The 18,813-nt window shown below is 44.0% G+C and overlaps 1 protein-coding gene across 3 annotated transcripts in view; it reads left to right on the plus strand.

Annotated features, from left to right (window-relative positions):
* The window catches only part of CCDC68 (coiled-coil domain containing 68), a 91,736-nt gene that overhangs the window by 56,547 nt on the left and 16,376 nt on the right, over positions 1-18,813 (plus strand). For all 3 annotated transcript variants that reach the window (XM_033929225.1, XM_033929224.1, XM_033929226.1), the window contains exons 8-9: positions 8,698-8,780; positions 17,003-17,108. In XM_033929225.1, coding sequence (XP_033785116.1) covers positions 8,698-8,780; positions 17,003-17,108 — 189 coding nt within the window. The remainder of the gene's footprint in view (positions 1-8,697; positions 8,781-17,002; positions 17,109-18,813) is intronic.

Genomic DNA, 18,813 nt, shown 5'->3' on the forward strand with positions numbered 1-18,813 from the left:
ATGTGGTACCTGTGAAACCTTAGTACAGTTTAGTAAAAAAAAAACAAAAAAAAACAAAACAACAAAAAAGGAGCTTTTATATTAAGAGTGCATCTTTTATGGGGATTTCCACAAGTAAATTGGGGATTAACTTTGGAAAAGTTCCCTTTAAACATGGCTTTAGTGTCGCACCAGAGAAAATTAGGTGCACTGCCAGCAACCTAATGAGAACAGGACCTGAGGCTGAGAGGAAAGCCAGAGGAGAACTAGAAAAGCAGTGACACTGCAGCCTGCTAGATTTTCAAAAAGAAACTTACCCCCTCTTCTGTTAAACTGCGCTAGCAGTTTTTAGCGCAGAGAGCCGCGCTGAATGGCCCGCGCTGCTCCCGACATTCATAGGAACTCTATGAGCGTCGGGAGCAGCGTGGGCCATTCAGCGCGGCTCCCCACGCTAGAAACTGCTAGTGCAGTTTAATAGAAGAGGCCCTTAGATAACACCGATGAGTCCATTTAATGCAAGTAAGAATAGATTACTTCTTATCATGTCAGCTAATTACGAAAAACTGGAAAAATTGGGATAGAATAAATCAGGGGTCTCAAAGACCCTCCTTGAGGGCCGCAATCCAGTCGGGTTTTCAGGATTTCCCCAATGAATATGCATGAGATTTATTTGCATGCACTGCTGTCAATGCATATTCATTGGGGAAATCCTGAAAACCCGACTGGATTGCGGCCCTCAAGGAGGGACTTTGAGATCCCTGGAATAAATCATAATTTTTGGTGGGAAACCTCGTGCCAATTTTATAGGTTTAGCGAATGAACTCGATACAATTGGGACACTCTAATAAATTCAAGGAGATTTGGGGTCCATTAGCGAAATTTTGCAAGAACTGATCATTAGAATTAGCCTTTGATTTCAGAATAAGTTTCAAACACATCCAGGGTGGGTGGGAGGGAGGGAGGGGGGTGACATGTTCTTGGCTTATTATTTGATACTTATAAGTGCTGTCTATTGTACCAATTGCTTGTTATTTTGTTGCACTTTGTGTTGGTTTTTTAAAAAAATGAATAACAAATTTTTGGGGGGAAGAGGCCCTTAGATTTTCTCCATTTGAAAAATTGTCTTCTAAGGGCTCCTTTTACAAAGGTGCGCTAGTGTTTTTAGCGCACGCACCGGATTAGTGCGCGCTATAGCATGCGCTAGCCGAAAAACTACCACCTGCTCAAGAGGAGGCGGTAGCGGCTAGCACCCGGGGCATTTTAGCGCACGCTATTCCGCGCATTGTAAAAGAAGCCCTAAGTATAGGTATTGAAGTAACATTTAAAATGAAAAGCCTTATTCAACTTGCATGAACTCTATAAAAATTAAAAAGAATTAAAACTGATTATTAGGGCAATATACAAAAGTGCTTCCTGTGTGAGTATATTTTTTGAAAAGATGGACTGCCTAACAAACAAGTTGATGTCCATCCAAAATGTAGTAAAAAGAGGGGTCAAGGGTTGTTCTTGGGGTGGGGACTACATTTATTCGTAGAGCGGTGATATTCAGCTGTTATCCAGATGAGATACCTTTATTAGGGTAGGGCCCAAACCTGGTCTTTGAGGATTATAATCCACTTGAGTTTTCAAGATTTCTACACAGATTATGCATGCAAACAGATCTCATGTGGATTCACTTTGGAAATCCTGAAAATCTGACTGGGTTGCACCTCTCCCCCAAGACCGAGTGCATTCGTAGCTTAGGGGGAATCACACAAATAGCATTAAACTTACATGCTTAGGACCTCGTATTCAGCAGACCCATAAAATTGATAAGGCTACTTCAATTTATCTTTGTGTAATGACTGTATCTTTGAATATTGATTCCTTGTAATTTCTCGCACAGAGCCTTAGGGGCCCTTTAACCACGCTGTGATAAGCACTAATGTGTTATTACTGCAGCTTAAAATGGTGTCTGGCAGTACATAGAACCATAGAAACATGATGGCAGATAAAGGCCAAATGGCCCATCCAATCTACCCATCCACAGTAACCATTATCTCTTCCTCTCTCTAAGAGATCCAACGTGCCTATCCCAAGCTCTCTTGAATTCAAACACAATCTCCATCTCCACCACCTCTTCCAGGAGACTGTTCCTCGCATCTACCACCGTTTCTGTAAAAAAAGTATTTCCTTAAATTACTCCGGAGCCTATAACCTCTTAACTTCATCCTATACCCTCTCATTCCAGAGCTTCCTTTCAAATGAAAGAGACGCAACTCATGCGCATAAACGCCACACAGGTATTTGAACGTCTCTATCATATCTCCCCTTTCCCACCTTTCCTCAAAAGTATATGTATTGAGATTTTTAAGTCTATCCTGATACACCTTATGATGAAGACCACACACCATTTTAGTAGCCTTCCTCTGGACTGACTCCATCCTTTTTATATCTTTTTGAAGGTGCGGTCTCTAGAATTGTACACAATATTCTAAATGAGGTCTCACCAGAGTCTTGTACAGGGGCATCAATACTTCCTTTTTCCTACTGGCCATACCTCTCCCTATGCAGCCTAGAATCCTTCTAGCTTTCGCTGTTACCTTTTCAACCTGTTTGGCCACGTTAAGATCATCACATACAATCACACCCACAGAAGTCACGCTCTTCTGTGTGGTGCAGTGGTTAAAGCTACAGCCTTGGCACCCTGAAGTAGTGGGTTCAAACCTATGCTGCTCCTTGTGACCCTGGGCAAGTCACTTAATCCCCTCATTGCCCCAGGTAAATTAGATAGATTGTGAGCCTGCCATGACAGACAGGGAAAAATGCTTGAGTACCTGAATAAATTCATGTAAACCATTCTGAGCTCCTCTGGGAGAACAGTATAGAAAATTGAATAATTAGATAAGTTCTTCACCCCCTAAACTGTATCGTTCCTTCAGGTTTTTGCAGCCCCAAATCATGGCCTTGCATTTCTTAGCATTAAATTTTAGCTGCCAAATTTCAGACCATTCTTTAAGCTTTGCCAGGTCTTTTGAGCAGTCAGATTGCCATATGCTATGTGATTAGCATGCGAGTCCTTACCACCTCCAAAATAGGTGGCGGTTGTTAATGGCTGCGCACTAAAGTAACATTAAATCAGAAAGTGGAAAAATCGGTCACACTTAGCAAGTGTGAAAGACCCACATGAGGGCGCTCTAAGGCCACTTTTTGTCACAGTTGTATAAAAGAGCCCCGTTAGTTACTAAGGCATTTTTCTTTTTGAATTTCTGTGAGAAAAACAGGGGCAGAGTGTCCAAGGTAGGAGGTAGTGGAGATATTCAGTGGCACTAACCAGATAGTGCTGTTGAATATTTCCTCTGACTGTCTCAGCACTAACTACATGAAATTTCAATTATTTCCAGTGAAATGGTGTATTGGCCCTGTTAGTCCACTTTCCAAGGTAGTATAAAGAAATAAAACAAAAAAAAATAAAGGAAATAAGGTGATACTTTTTTTATTGAACTAACTCAATGGGCTCCTTTTACAAAGCCGCGCTAGTGGTTTAACGCTCATAATAGCGTGCGCTAAACCACCGGTCGCGCTGGCCGCCACCGCCTCCTCTTGAGCAGGCAGTAGTTTCTCGGCCAGCGCAGGGGTTAGTGCACGATTAAAAGTCGCACGCGCTGTAAACCCGCTAGCGCGACTTTGTAAAAGGAGCCCAATGTATTTTATTTATTTAAAACTTTTTTATGCCATTTACAAAAAAACTAAACGGTTCACATCAATAAAAACATACATCAAATAAGAGACAAACTAAAATCTTTAAAACCTGCATAATTAAACAATTTCTTCTCTTCAAATAGCAACTAATAAATCTCAAGAATACAATAGCAGGCATAGGGCTCCTTTTACGAAGCCGCGTTAGCGGTTTAAATGCGCGTAATAGTGCCCGCTAATTTGCCGGCCACGCTAGCCGCTACCGCCTCCTCTTGAGCAGGCGGTAGTTTTTCGGCTAGCGCAGGGGTTAGCACGCGCTAAAACGGTGCGTGCGATTAAAGCCGCTAATGCGGCTTCGTAAAAGGAGCCCGTAGTTAAACAATTTCTTCTCTTCAATGGCCGGCTAACGGTTCACAGAAGTGCCTTAACAAACAACCGAGTTTTTCATTGTTTCTTAAACTGAAACCGGTTTACCCACAGGCGCAACTGGCTCACCAGAGCGTTCCACGTCTTAGCACCAGCAATACTGAACATCATCGCTCTAGTATCAGTATAATTTCCCTGCACTATTAGATTTAATAGCTTTTGATTTTCAGATCGTAAGGATCTATGAGGCTTATAGAGTGCCACAACTTGTTGGAAGTACCATGGTGTTTGATGGTAAACAGTCTGATAGACCCCAGAAACAACGTTATGTTGCTCCCGAAATAGAACTGGTAACCAGTGTAATTGCTTCAAAACTGGCGTAATATGTGCCATCCTATCGACTCCCAATACTAACCTAGCTGCGGCATTTTGTACCAATTGTAACGCTCTCCCTCTTGCCATAGAAATTCCGAGATAGATAAGCTTTCAAAGGTAATCCTTCTTCATCAGATCAGAAAAAAAAGCAAATGTTGACTAATATCAGTATATATAAAGAAAACATGAAAGCATTTCAGGGATAGGAAGAGGGAGACAGAAAGGCGACAGAGCAGTTTTAAATGTCTTTATAGTGGGAAATAAAGCCCAGATCTCTGTTGAGCCGTCTGGTAGGTGTCAAAATACCTTATCATTTTGATTGCAAAGGTTTTACATTCATGAATTGAACAAGAGGGCATTCGGAAAAATTGGAAGGGGATAGATTCAAGACAAATGCTAGGAAGTTTTTCTTTACTCAGCGGGTGGTGGACACCTGGAATGCGCTTCCAGAGGATGTAATAGGGCAGAGTAAGGTACTGGGGTTTAAGAAAGGTTTGGACAATTTCCTGTTGGAAAAGGGGATAGAAGGGTATAGACAGACTAACCCACCAAAAACCCACAGTCCCGGTCCTGCAAAAATATGAGCTCCACCCTCCCTGCAGTTCGCTAGGAAAATCAACTGCTTTTACACCTAAGCAGCAGCAGGACCAGCCACCACTACCAAGAGCCCTTTGCCCCGATCCAGCCAGGCATGTGAGCTCCTCCCTCTGCAGTCCATTGGAGAGATCAATCTACCTGCTTTTAAATATCAGCAACAGTGGGAAATCAACTGCTTTTACACCTCAGCAGCAGCGGAACTATCCGCAACTACCAAGAGCACACAGACCCAATCCAGCCAAGAGTGTGAGCTCCACCTCCCCCTGCAGTCCACTAGGAAGATCAACTGTTTTTTACACCTAAGCAGCAACAGGACCAGCCACCACTACCGAGAGCCCTTTGCCCTGATCCAGCCAAACAAGTAAGCTCTTCCCCCAGCATTCCATTGGAAAAATCAATATGCTTGCTTTTAAATATTATCAGAAGTAGGAGATCAACTGCTTTTACACCTAAGCAGCCTATAATAGGAGCCCTTGCCCCGATCCAACCAGGCATGTGAGCTCCTCCCCCTATATCCCGTTTAAGAGATCAATCTACCTGCTTTAAATATCAGCAGCAGTAGAAAAACAACTGCTTTTACATACAAGCAGCAGCGAGACCTACCGCAACCACCAAGAGCCCACAGACCCGATCCTGCCAGGAGTGTGAACTCCTCCCCCTGCAGTCCATTGGAGAGATCAATCTGCCTGCTTTTAAATATCAGCAGCAGTGGAGATCAACTGCTTTTACACCTAAGCAGCAACGAGACCAGCCACAACCACCGAGAGCACACAGACCCGATCCTACCAAGAGTGTGAACTCTTCCCCCCATGCAATCCGCTAAGAAGATCGACTGTCGGCTCCGGGCGGCTTTCCCGCAGAGGAGAGAATCCTGCATTCACCGTGGGCCTCATCTGGGGCAGCCTCCTTGGAGCGGCTGGGGCACGGGCAGTGTGTCTGGGAGGGAATGCATGGATGGGAGAACATCGCAGGGGAGGAGACATAGGCATCCTGGGACTGTCTGCCAAGTCTCTTCCCTGAAGAAGCCCTTTCTGGAAACGTCAATCGCTCCTCCTAAACTTACTTGCTCCACTTCATCACTGACGCTGAAACCGTGGATTGAAGACAAAGTTTTATTTTATTTTTCTTTCCAGCTTATGATTTATCTTTAATCTTATCTATTGTTTTGCCTTTTGTCTTTGTTTTGTTGTATTTCTATCATTTAAATTTCTCCAGAATTCTACTGTTCAACGGCTCCCCCTTCTGCTTCTATTCCTTTCTCTCCTCTCTTCTACCTTCCAAAGTATTTAGATCAATGCTGTCTTGTTAAAATGTTTATTTTATTTTTATTTTTCCTCTAACTCTACTTTTCACTTCTCTATTACCCTCCAGGTACTTTAGTTAGATTGTGAGCCTTCGGGACAGTAAGGGAATTTTTCAAGTACCTTTCTTATTTCTAATCTTAATGTATATTTTCTGTAAACCGCTTAGAACCTAACGGATGTAGCGGTATATAAGAAATAAATTACATTACATTACAGAGGATTACTGCACAGGTCCTGGACCTGTTGGGCCGCCACGTATGCGGACTGCTGGGCACGATGGACCTCAGGTCTGACTCAGCAGAGGCATTGCTTATGTTCTTATGTTATGTAAAGTTTAGTATTCGCACCATAAAATCATTGGTGTAGTGGTCAGTTTTTACAAAGAGTTACCCGACAGAGCTGACATCCTGGTTGGTATTTCAGTTCTTAATATATCTATGTTGGTTGATTCTGGTCTTTAGCATTTGGCTTGTTTCACCAGTGTAACATGCCTCTTTGCACTTTTTGCACTGAATGATATACAATATGCCAAATTAGAAGATGAACATGTGAAGGATCCCTTAATGCTGAATGTTTTTTTTCCATGTGAGTGACCGTTTGTCACACCACAATGATGTGTTCCATTCTCTTTTTCATGGGTTTGTGTGGGGAACTTGCTTTTTACCAATTTTTGTTTCAGATTAGGCAGCTGACAGAAGGCCAGCAGAGATGGAGCTGGTAATTCATCTTCCTGGAGAAGTGGTTGTAGGTCTCATTAATTTTTCATAGGCTTGCCACAGCTCTGGATTGTATGTCGCTACCAAAGGGGTCCTGTCTGTGGTTTTCTTGTTCTTGTAGTGTAGTAAGTTTTCTCTGGGTGTTTTAAGAGATGAGGCAATATTCTTGGAGACTATTTTAGGGTTGTATTCTTGTTGTTTGAAGGATTCAGTCAGTCTTTAGGTGTTTATCAGAACAGATGTGGCTGTGTATGATGGATTTTTTTTTATATATGTGAAGGGTGAAAGCTGAATTTGAGAGGTAGCTGCATCTGTTTGTAGGTTTCTTGTATATAAATGTTTGTATGTAACCATTGTTGATAGAGACTATGGTGAAATGTATTTAGTTCTGCCATGAAGAGGTTTGCATATTGCAGTGCCATCCTTGGGCCCATACCTGTGCTTACGATTTGCAGATAGACAGCATTATTAAAGTGGAAATAGTTATGAGTTAGAATGAATTTGATTAATGCTGTAATAGTTTCTTGTTTGTGTTAGTGGTCCAGGGTTGATGATTTTGGGAATTTTTCACATGCAACAATGCACTGGGCATGGGGGATGTTCCTGTATAGCGATTCTAAATCGATTGTGACTGAAAGAGCGCTGGGGTTTAACTGCTTGATATTATTTAATTTGTTCAGGAAGTTATTTCCAAAATCCCTCACCCCCCCAAAAAAAATTAAAAGCTAAGTGCATGATTTATTAACCACCTGAAATTTAACCCTGATGGTCAGCATTTGGGATAATGTCTGTTTTCTGTGAGTATGTTTTGAAATGCAATTATTTTTAAAAAAAATTCCTCTCCTCCCCCAGCCAAAACATTGCTGTGGGTCTGATTTAGTAACCATAATTGGACATGGAGATTATCCAGGTAGCTGTCATTTTCAGACTGCCACCCAGATAGCTAACCAGATAAAAGTAGAACAGAAAAAAGGTTATCCTAACTTCATCTTTCTCTTCCATCTTTGGTGTACAGCGCTACATATGTCTGGTAGCACTATAGAAATTATAAGTAATAGTAGTACACTTCTCCCTCCGGATTTGCGGGGGATAGGGGCAGAGCCGGACCGCGAACGGTGAAATACCGTGAATATCTTCTGGTCCGGCTCTGACCCACCCCCGCCTCCCTCCCGCCTTCCCCCCGGCATCCCGGCCTTACCTGGTGGTCTAGCAGGCTTTTGGGGCAGGAGCGATCTTCCTACGCTCCTGCCCCATGCAGATCGCCAATAGGAAATGGCTGCCGTGAGTTCCCGTAGTCTCTCGAGACTATGACGGGAACTCTCCACAGCCATTTCCTATTGGCGATCTACACGGGGCAGGAGTGTAGGAAGATCGCTCCTGCCCCGAAAGCCCGCTAGACCACCAGGTAAGGCCGGGATGCCGGGAGGAAGGCTAAACTGTGAGGGGGTTTTCTTTTTTTCCCCCCTCCCCAAAAAATCGTGAATATGTGAAATTGCGAATGCCGAAACCACGAATGGGGAGGGAGAAGTGTAATATCAGGTTAACCATCTGTTTAGCACTTCCTAGTTGATGCTGAAACAAGGTTTCATTTTAATGACAAGAGCTTTTTCCTAAATACTGGCCATTTCAGGCAGTTAGTAAAACATAAATTACTAATTATTTCTTGTTTTCTCTTTATCTAGGAAAGGAGAACATTGCTAGAAAAGAAGGAGTTGGTAGAAAAGGAGATCCTACAGAGAATGGCAAACTCAGAAAGTCCTGAAAGGTCAGTTTCAGATAGATTGATCTATGGAAAAATGATTAGGTACATGATAACTTTTTTTTTTTAACCCCACTTTTACAAAGCCGTGCTAGACCTGCCGCTGCGGTAACTGCCCTGAAGCCCGTGGAGGGCCATAATCAAAAGAATCGTCTCTCGACCAAAAATTTGTTTTTAGATTGTCTGACTATGACAGCCATGTTGGAAACTTCATAGATGTTGTTGAAGATGAAATATTCTCCTTATTTTCCTGCAAAAAAAAAAAAATTATTAGGAAGGTATTTATGGGTCAATGTGTAAGAACAGCCAGAAGAAACGTTAGCTTTTCAGACCACTTCTCTAGGAAGTTGTGAAGCATAGTGGAGAATTTTTCTTGAAATTTCAGTCTAAGGGCTCCTTTTACTAAGGTGCGCTAGAGTTTTTAGCGCACATGGGATATTACCGCATGCTACACCGTGCGCTATGCGGCTAGAACGCCAGCTCAATGTAGCACGCGCTATTCCGCGTGTTAATGCCCTAACGCAGCTTCATAAAAAGAGCCCTAAATGCTTAGTGAAGAATCAAAATGTTAGATATAGTTTCTTTGACCCAGAGGGTCTAAGAACTGTTAAAAAAAAAAAAAAAACAGTTCTGCCTCAGAGAATGCCACCAATGATTTTTTTGTGTGTACATAGTACACAATTTCACTAAGTTTTTCATTATTCAAGTCTCCTCTGTTGAAACATGGTTATATGTTTATATCTGCAGGGAAATAATTTTAAAACCAATAGGAGGAAATATTTTTTCACTCAGAGAATAGTTAACATCTGGAATGCGTTGCCAGAGGTTGTGGTAAAAGCGGATAGCGTAGCTGGTTTTAAGAAAGGTTTGGACAAATTCCTGGAAGAAAAGTCCATAGTCTGTTGTTAAGACATGGGGGAAGCCACTGCTTGCCCTGGATCGGTAGCATAGAACATTGCTACTCTTTGGGTTTTGGCCAAGTACTAGTGACCTGGATTGACCACCGTGAGAACGGGCTATTGGGCTTGATGGACCATTGGTCTGACCCAGTAAGGCTATTCTTACGTTCTTATATCACTAGCCACATGGATAATCATCATCCATTGTTTCCTACAGTTCATTTGGTAGTCCCAGTCTGTACCATTTTCATCCAAGAATTTTTGTCCAAGGACACTGAATCAATCAATCTCCAATTAAGGAGCTTTTCGGTATGTTCGCAGTTGGCGCATGGTAAATTGGGCATTAAAGGCTTGATTATATATATATATAGCGCCCAAATGATTGGCACTGACTAGAACGGCATTTAGCATGATTCTATAAAATGTGCACACCATATATAGAATCACGCTTGGCACCAGTACATGTCATAACTTTTAGGCACACCCATTTAGGCTAAGGAAATCCAGGCCAAATACCAGCGGCTAAATTGTGCACGGCTCAGGCATATTCTATAACAGGAACTCCCTCGATCTACCCATGTTCCTCCTCTAGCCACACCCATTTGCAGATTAGTGCACTGGAAATAACGTGTGCCGCTTTATAGAATGCCCCTACCAAGTTGTGCAAGTAACTTCTAATTAATGCCAGGTTTGTGTCAATAGGTGTTAATTGGCAAGTATCAGCACTAATTAGACTTGTTAATTAAGTTGTGCGTGCAAATCAGCTGTGCATACTGATTTGCACACACAACTTAAGGCGCCATATACAGAATTTGTGTGTAGGTGTTTTTTAAGTCAGGAGGTGTGGCATGGGTGGAGAGTAGGTGTGGAAGATATTTAACTATTAATGTGCCAAATTTACTGCTCGCTTTCTGCGTAGTTCACTTAGGGCAGGATTCACTAAACCTCCAAACCGTGCACAATCCGTTTCCTATTACATGCCGGCCGACTGATTCAGTAAAGGCCTGCATGTAAATGGGGACGATCATTAGCACGCCCCCTACCCACGGCCAGAGTGATCCCCGCTCAAGCGCACACCCTGAAGGTAGTCAGGAGAAGCAGTTTCCTATCACTGCTGTCAGGGCTCAGCCCAGCCCAGATCTCTCTTGCCTTCTCCAGGACACTCCTGCTCTCTGCCGCCGTTCCCTGCAGTGCAAGCTCATGGTTTTAAAGCGGGCCTGCACTTCAGAGAACGGTGGCAGAGAGCAGGAGAATCCGGGATCAGGTAAGAGAGATCTGCCGGACATCCCCCTAGGCTCTGATCTTTCCTGCCTGCCATGCTCTGCCATGCCCTCCTCCCCTCCCCCCCCCAGAGAAAAAAGCAGGAGGGATACCAACTCTCTCCTGCCATCAGCGTATTTTTTAAAAAAATGCTGCATGCATGCAGCACTGCCCTCGCCCCCTCCCCCCCAACCGGCACGGCCCTCGCCTTCCCCCACTCCGAAGACCGGCACGGCCCACCCCCGGCAGTAAAAAGTTGTGATCAGGAGGGGTGCTCAGTCCCTCCTGCTCCTAGGCCTCCCACCCATTGTTTTGGCCAATCAGGGACTTCCTTAGACTTCTCCCTAAGGAAGTCCCTGATTGGCTGAGATGCCCCGGCCCCTCCAAAGGGAGGAGCCTAAGGCGCCTCAGCCAATCAGTGCCTTAGGCCTCTCCCCGTGCATCAGATGATGCACCGGGGCGGGGCCTAAGGCCGCTATTGGGCGGCGGCAGGCAGCAGAGAGGGAGCAGGAGGAGTTTCCTCTTGCTCCCGAAGATTTTGGCGGTGCATAGGAGCAGGAGGAGGGTCCGGGCACCCCTCCTGCTCCCGAAGATGTTGGGGAGCCTTCCCAAGGAGCAGGAGGAACCGGGCACCCCTCATGCTCCCAACTATTTTACAGGTACCGGGGTGGGTGGGCTGGACCTGACCGCCTGGGCCGACCAGAACCAGTCCGGGAGGGTGGGAGGCCTAGGAGCAGGAGGGACCGAGCACCCCTCCAGCTCCCAACTTTGATGTCGGGGGGGAGGGCGGGCCCGGCCCCTGAGGGGTTGGTGAGCCTAAGGAGCAGGAGGGACCGAGCATTCCTCCTGCTTCCAACTTTAGGTCCATCGGACCCGCAATCTCTTTTTTTTTACTATTTACCTTTTTTTTTTTTTTAGTAGATTTGAGCCCTGCGAGCCCGTGGTTTTAACCCGCTTTAAACTCGTGGGTTAAAACCACGGGCTTGCAGGGCGGGGAAGGGCAGTGCAGGGCGGCAGGACTTCAGGGAGATTCTGGGCAGTGCAGGGCAGCAGGACTTCAGGGTAGAGAGCAGGACTTCGGGGCAGTGCAGGGCGGCAGGACTTCGGGACTGGAGATTTGTGCTTGAGTTGGGGCAGAGAGCAGGATATGCAGTAGAGAGTTGCGCGGGGACAGAAATCCTACCCATCCCCGCCCGTCCCCGCCAGGATCCTCTCTGTCCCCACCGTCCCCGCCAGGACCCTCTCCATCCCCACCCATCCCCGCAAAGAATTACCTCCATTCCCGCCCATCCCCATAAAAAGCAGCAATTACTTCTGACAGGATCATCAATTCCACAGTTTCTTTTGTGTTTGTGCTGCTGTTTTCCTTGTGGAATCTCTTTGGTGGAACCCTTTTTTTGTTTTCTGTTCAGATAATTAACTTATAAACCCCCTCTTTTACTAAGGCTGACGTGTCCATTATATTATATGGATGAACCCTGCTTCCAAAGCCTTCCATCCTCGTGGGAGTCCCGTGGGCCAGAGGGGGGTCCCCATGGGAGTTCCGTGGGTTAGGGGGGGATTCATGCAGGACCCCCAAAGGACCCGTGGGATTCCCGCGATCCCCATTCCCGTGCAGACCTCTAATATGCAGTTGGAAACCACTGAATAACTGGTCCCCAGCAGTCGCTTCTTCCGTTGATCGTTGAAATTTTATGTAGTGAATCGGGTCGCTGTCCAATTTGCATGCCTTTCTCCTCATTTGCATGCATGGATTCGAAGTGGATCGCAGGAGAGGTAAGTGAATCAGGCCGAAGGGAAATTTGCTCATTAAGGGGGGTCGCAAACCGATCGGTACACGATCGGTTTGCTTAAACATAGAAACATAGAAAAAGTGGCAGAAAAGGGCTATAGCCCACCAAGTCTGCCCATTCCAAATATCCCCTCCCCTGAATTCACTCCCTAAAAGATCCCACGTGAGTATCCCATTTTCTCTTAAAATCCGTTACGCTGCTGGCCTCTATCACCTGGAGTGGGAGTCTGTTCCAATGATCCACCACTCTTTCGGTGAAGAAGTACTTCCTGGAGTCACCATGAAACTTCCCTCCCCTGATTTTCAGCGGATGCCCTCTGGTGGTCGAAGGTCCCTTGAGCCAGAAGATATCATCTTCTGACTCGACACGTCCCGTGATGTACTTATACGTTTCAGTCATGTCTCCCCGTTCTCTTCTTTCCTCGAGTGAGTACAGCTGCAATTTCTTTAGTCTTTCTTCATACGTGAGATCCTTGAGCCCCAAGACCATCCTGGTGGCCGTTTGCTGAACCGACTCGATCCTTAGCACATCCTTTCAATAGTGTGGTCTCCAAAACTGAACACAGTACTCCAAGTGAGGCCTCACCATGAATCTGTACAGCGGCATCATGACTTCGGGTCTCCTGCTGACAAAACCTCTGCGAATACACCCCATCAATTGTCTTGCCCTGGAGGAAGCCTTCTCCACTTGATTGGCGACCTTCATGTCCTCACTAATGATCACCCCTAGATCGCGTTCCGCCGTGGTCTTAACCAAGGTCTCACCATTTAGTACATAAGTTCTACGCGGGTTTCTCTTACCTTAGTGTGTGTGCGGTGGAGGGGGGGATTATAATTACCACCTCCTATAAATTTGCATGCCAAAATGTATGCTCAGCTCACACGTTTGAACATGCAATTTGAAAAATAAGGTCAATTGTTTACACAACTTAATTTAATAATTTATTATATTTACAGCTCACCTATCACCTAGGCTGTTAATTGGAGCTGACAAACAATTATTGGCTTAAATTGATTTAATTTGACAGTTTTGAGGGAGTGTTCCCTCAATTTTGCTGTTTAGGCTTGTTAAACATTGAGTTGTGGACACAAATTGAGATAAGTGTCTAATACCTTTAATAAGCCCCTTAATTGGGTAGAATCTTTGACTCCAAACATATTAGAAAAATTTCACAATGAGATTAAAATTGATTAAAAACTGGATGCCGGTATGACTGGGTTTTTTTTGTTTTTTTTTGCCAGGGGGTCTGTAATGAATCAAGGGTAGATCACCTTTCCATTCTACTCCAGACTCAGCAGAGCAAATTTAGGTGAAAGACGGATAGCTTTAGAATATCTTAAACTTAGAAATAAAGGGCTTGATATTAGTCTGGCTGCAATCAATGTTTTGCCGATCACTGCCAGTATTATCCCTGGAAATTCAATGACGGCCCTGTCCAGGCTCTGGCATTGAATGTTTGGATATATGGAACCAGCAAAATCATAGCCAGTTAAGTGTGATATTCAGTACTTAAGTGGTTATGGCAAACGAGTGTGACCATATGGCTCCAGAAAAAAGGGGACGGATTGAGACATCCGGGTTTTACTTCCATTGAAAGCATTGAAAGTAAGGAGAACAGATTGAGACATCTTGGTTGCTTTCAATGGAAGTAAAACCCGGATGTCTCAATCCCCTTTTTTCTGGAGCCATATGGTCACACTAGAACCGCATAAAGATGGGACTTACTTTTATGTAGTTACCTCGGCCAGCTAAGTGCTGAATATTGGCATTTTACCGGCAAAGCACTGATTCTGCCCCCCAGAATGTCCCCCAAATAACCATAAGAACATAAGATTTGCCATAATGGGACAGATTGAAGGTCCATCAAGCCTAGTATCCTGTTTCCAACACAAGTACCGGCAAGATCCCAAGTAATAAAACAGATTTTTTTTGCAGCTTATTGTAGGAATATGTAGTTAAAAAATTTCTTACCCACTTATACCTAAGTGGCTTACAAAATACACTCATAGTAATAAAACATACATAGAGCATGAAACAGTCTCAATATCCTCATAAAAATGTTATTATTCATTCAGTTACAGGGATCTCAAAGTCCCTCCTTGAGGGCTGCAGTCCAGTCGGATTTTCAGGATTTCCCTAGTGAATATGCATTGAAAGTAGTGCAGGCACATAGATCTCATGCATATTCATTGGGGAAATCCTGAAAACCCGACTGGATTGCGGCCCTCAAGGAGGGACTTTGAGATCCCTGAGTTAAAAGCATCCACAAAGTAGTCTTTAGTATTTTCATAAATTTCTAGAAACCCAAAAGTGCTCTTAATGATCCTGTTGGTTTATTTCCCAATGACACCCCTGATATTGAGATTTCAGATACTCGTACATGTGAAAACTCGTTTAAAGATAATTGCATCGCTCCCTCTGACCTTAAAGATCTGAGAGGCTTATAGACTGTCATTACTTGTGTCAACTACCAAGGATTATGGCTTATGGACTTTTCTTTTAGGCGGGAGATGTGGTCATCAGATTTACACATAGTATTCGAGGTGTGGCCGCACCAAAGAGTGATACAAGGACATTATAACACTCCCATCTTTGTTTTCCATTCCTTGCCTGATAATTCCTAACATTCTATTTGCTTTCTTAGCTGCCACTGCACGCTGAGCTGAGGGTTTTAACATTGCCTCAGTGATGACGTCTAGATCCTTTTCCTGGGTGATGATTTCCCACTATGGAACCCTGCATCACGTAGCTATAGTTTGGGCTTTTCTTTCCCACATGCAATGCACTTGCTCACCTTGAATGTCATCTGCCATTTTGAAGCCCAGTCTCGCAAGGTCCTCTTGCAATTTTTCACAATCCTCTTGCGATTTAACAACTTTGAACAGCTTTGTGTCATCAGCAACTTTAATTATCTCACTACCTATTCCCATTTCTAGATCATGGATAAATATGTTAAAGAGCAGCAGTCTCAGCACAGACCCCTGGGGAACTCCACTATTTACTCTCCTCCGTTGAGAATATTGACCATTTAACCTTAATCTGTTTTCTATCGTTTAACCAGTTCTTAATCCATAATAGGACATTTCCTCCTATCCTATGACTCTAATTTCCTCAGAAGTCTTTCATGAGGCACTTTCTCAAATTCCTTTTGAAAATCCAAATACACAATATCGACTGGCTCACCTTTATCTGCATGTTTATTTGACCCTTTGAAGAAATGTAATAGATTGGTGAGGCAAGATTTCCCTTGACCAAATCCATGTTGACTTTGTCTCATTAATACATGCTTTTGTATATGCTCTGTAATTTTGTTCTTTATAATAGTCTCTACCGATTTTGTGTTCAGTGCTAACTGGTTGTGTCACTGAATATGACCAGTTATAATAATAATAATAATAATAACTTTATTTTTGTATACCGTCATACCCAGGGAGTTCTAGGCGGTTCACATCAATTAAACAGAGTTACAAGCGGTTCAATTCCAGTTGATCAAAGTTGGGGACAACGAAGTAGATGAGGTTGGAAGAAGTAGGGAAGTGGGTGGTGAGGTAGTACAGTAGAGGAGGGGGAGAGGTTTTGGTTAATTAAGAAGGGGCATTAAGGGTCCTGGCCGTGGAAGAGGTGAGTTTTGAGTAATTTTCTAAAGCCGAGGTAGTTGGGGGCCTTGAGGACCATTTGGGCTAGCCATGGGTTTAGCTTGGCAGCCTGGAAGGCAAAGGTTTTGTCAAGTCCTAAACAAGCAAAGTAACTGACCAGGAGCTGATAATGGTTTGTTAAATCTCTTTGAATATCAACCCCAGTGAAAAAATTGTAGGGTAACAAGCATAATACCTTTTAGGCTGCCCATTCCTGATCAGGGTTACTAGGCATCCAGATTTTTAGGGGACATGTGCAGTTGGCTTTTCAAAACCCAGATTTTGAAAAACTTCCAGGTTGGAAGCCGCATCAGGAGGGCATTTGCGCATGCGCAGATGCAATGAAGTGACATCACGTGCGTACATGCATGCGTGCATGCATGCGACACCACTGCATCACACCTGCGCATGTGCAGATTTCCCTCCCGACGCAGCTCTCGAGCAAGAGTACAGGTTGAGGAGGACAGGGCTGGGGCGGGACTTGGACAGAACAGGGCAGAACCAGGTGGAACTGGGCATGTCTGTGGGCGTGGCCATCGGTCCGGATTTTGTGTGAGTAAAATCTGGTAACCTTATTCCTGATATAATAGCATTCAGCTAAATTGTTATAAACAGTGCACAATTATTGTTTTGTTTTCCAGTTGTATGCCTCTTAGGGTCAAGAATTCTACTTTACAGGAACAGATTTATCACTTACAGAAAGTTATTCTGTACCAGCATCAACTCCTGCGCAATGTAATACATGAGGTAAGATATGAAACACATGATTTGTAAGAAAACTTTCATGTTCTCCAAGAGGGAATCTCAATAATAAAACTAAAATAGTGAAGAGAAAATTTTTTTAAATCTTTATTGATTTTTAATCTAAAACAGTGCCATACAAATAAAAGAACAGTAGGTATTACATACATCACACTAATATCTGTACAGGTAACATATATCATTCAAAATTTTTAGTTTTCCTACATATAATAGTAACATAATATAACATAACTTATAGTATAAATGAAGAATAAAGTTACCCAAATGTCACCATCAATATTTATTCCCCTCCCTCCCCCAATTCTGGAGGCCACACAACCGAAAAGATGTGCTGAGAGTAAAGTTGGTGCAACGGATGGCCACCAGGATGGTCTCGGGGCTCAAGGATCTATCGTACGAGGAAAGGCTGAAAAATTTGTGGCTGTACTCACTCGAGGAATGTAGGGAGAGAGGAGACATGATCGAGACGTTTAAGTATATTACCGGCCGTATCGAGATGGAAGAAGAGATTCTCTTTTTCAAAGGACCCTCAGCCACAAGAGGGCATCTGCTCAAACTCAGGGGCGGGAAATTTCATGGCGACACCAGGAAATATTTCTTCACCGAGAGAGTGGTTGATCCTTGGAACGAGCTCCCGGTGCAGATGATCGAGGCAAACAGCATGCAAGAATTTAAGAGCAAATGGGATGCCCATGAGGGGACCCCTTAGAGGGTTAAGCCAAGGGAACCTGTCACCAGGAGTGGGATCCCTAGGATAGTAGACTTGGGGGTGGGTCAGTAGAGTGGGCAGACCTGATGGGCTATGGCCCTTATCTGCTGTCATCTTCTATGTTTCTATGTTTCTATGGATGTGTAAAGGTAAATGAACAAAAGGAAAGATAAGATAAATATACATTATTGAATATATTATTGAATATACAATATTGAAGAGAAATTAATATATTAAGGGCTCCTTTTACAAAGCCGTTTTAACGGCTTTATCGCACGTGACTTTCTATCAGGCGCTAACCCCCCCCCCCGCGCTAGCAAAAAAACTACCGCCTGCTCAAGAGGAGGCGGTAGCGGCTAGCGCGGCCGGCAGTTTAGCGCACGCTATTACGCGAGTTAAACCGCTAACGTGGCTTCGTAAAAGGAGCCCTAAATGTTATAAAATTGATCACTAGTGGGGCGTTCTTTAAATGGCGCCGAAAATTGAGTACTACCAAAGATTGGCACACAAGGTTATTGCTCCAGGATGAGCGCTCTTTGTAGAATAGCATTGAGCACTAAAGGGCATATTCTATAAACGGTGTCTTAAGTTAGGCACTGAAATTTCTTTGTATGAGGCGATTACGCTGCATATTAAGCCACATATTTTTGAAGCCAAAAGCACTTACAGTACATTAAGGGCTCCTTTTACAAAGGTGCGCTAGCGTTTTTAGCGCACGCACCGGACTAGCGTGCGCTATAATGCGCGCTACCCCAGAAACTACTGCCTGCTCAAGAGGAGGCGGTAGCGGCTAGCAAGCGCGGCATTTTACCGCACATTAAGACCCTAACGCACCTTTGTAAAAGGAGCCCTAAATCTTCAGAAGCCTCAGAGATGATTAGTTTCACCCGAGTCACTCTGTCCATGATTCACCTGAATTGTCATGAGCGTCGCGTGCTAATTCATTTGTTTTTCCATCAAAAACATATTTAAAAAAAAAAT

Source organism: Geotrypetes seraphini, chromosome 1, assembly GCF_902459505.1.
Source record: "Geotrypetes seraphini chromosome 1, aGeoSer1.1, whole genome shotgun sequence".
Lineage (NCBI taxonomy): Eukaryota > Metazoa > Chordata > Amphibia > Gymnophiona > Dermophiidae > Geotrypetes > Geotrypetes seraphini.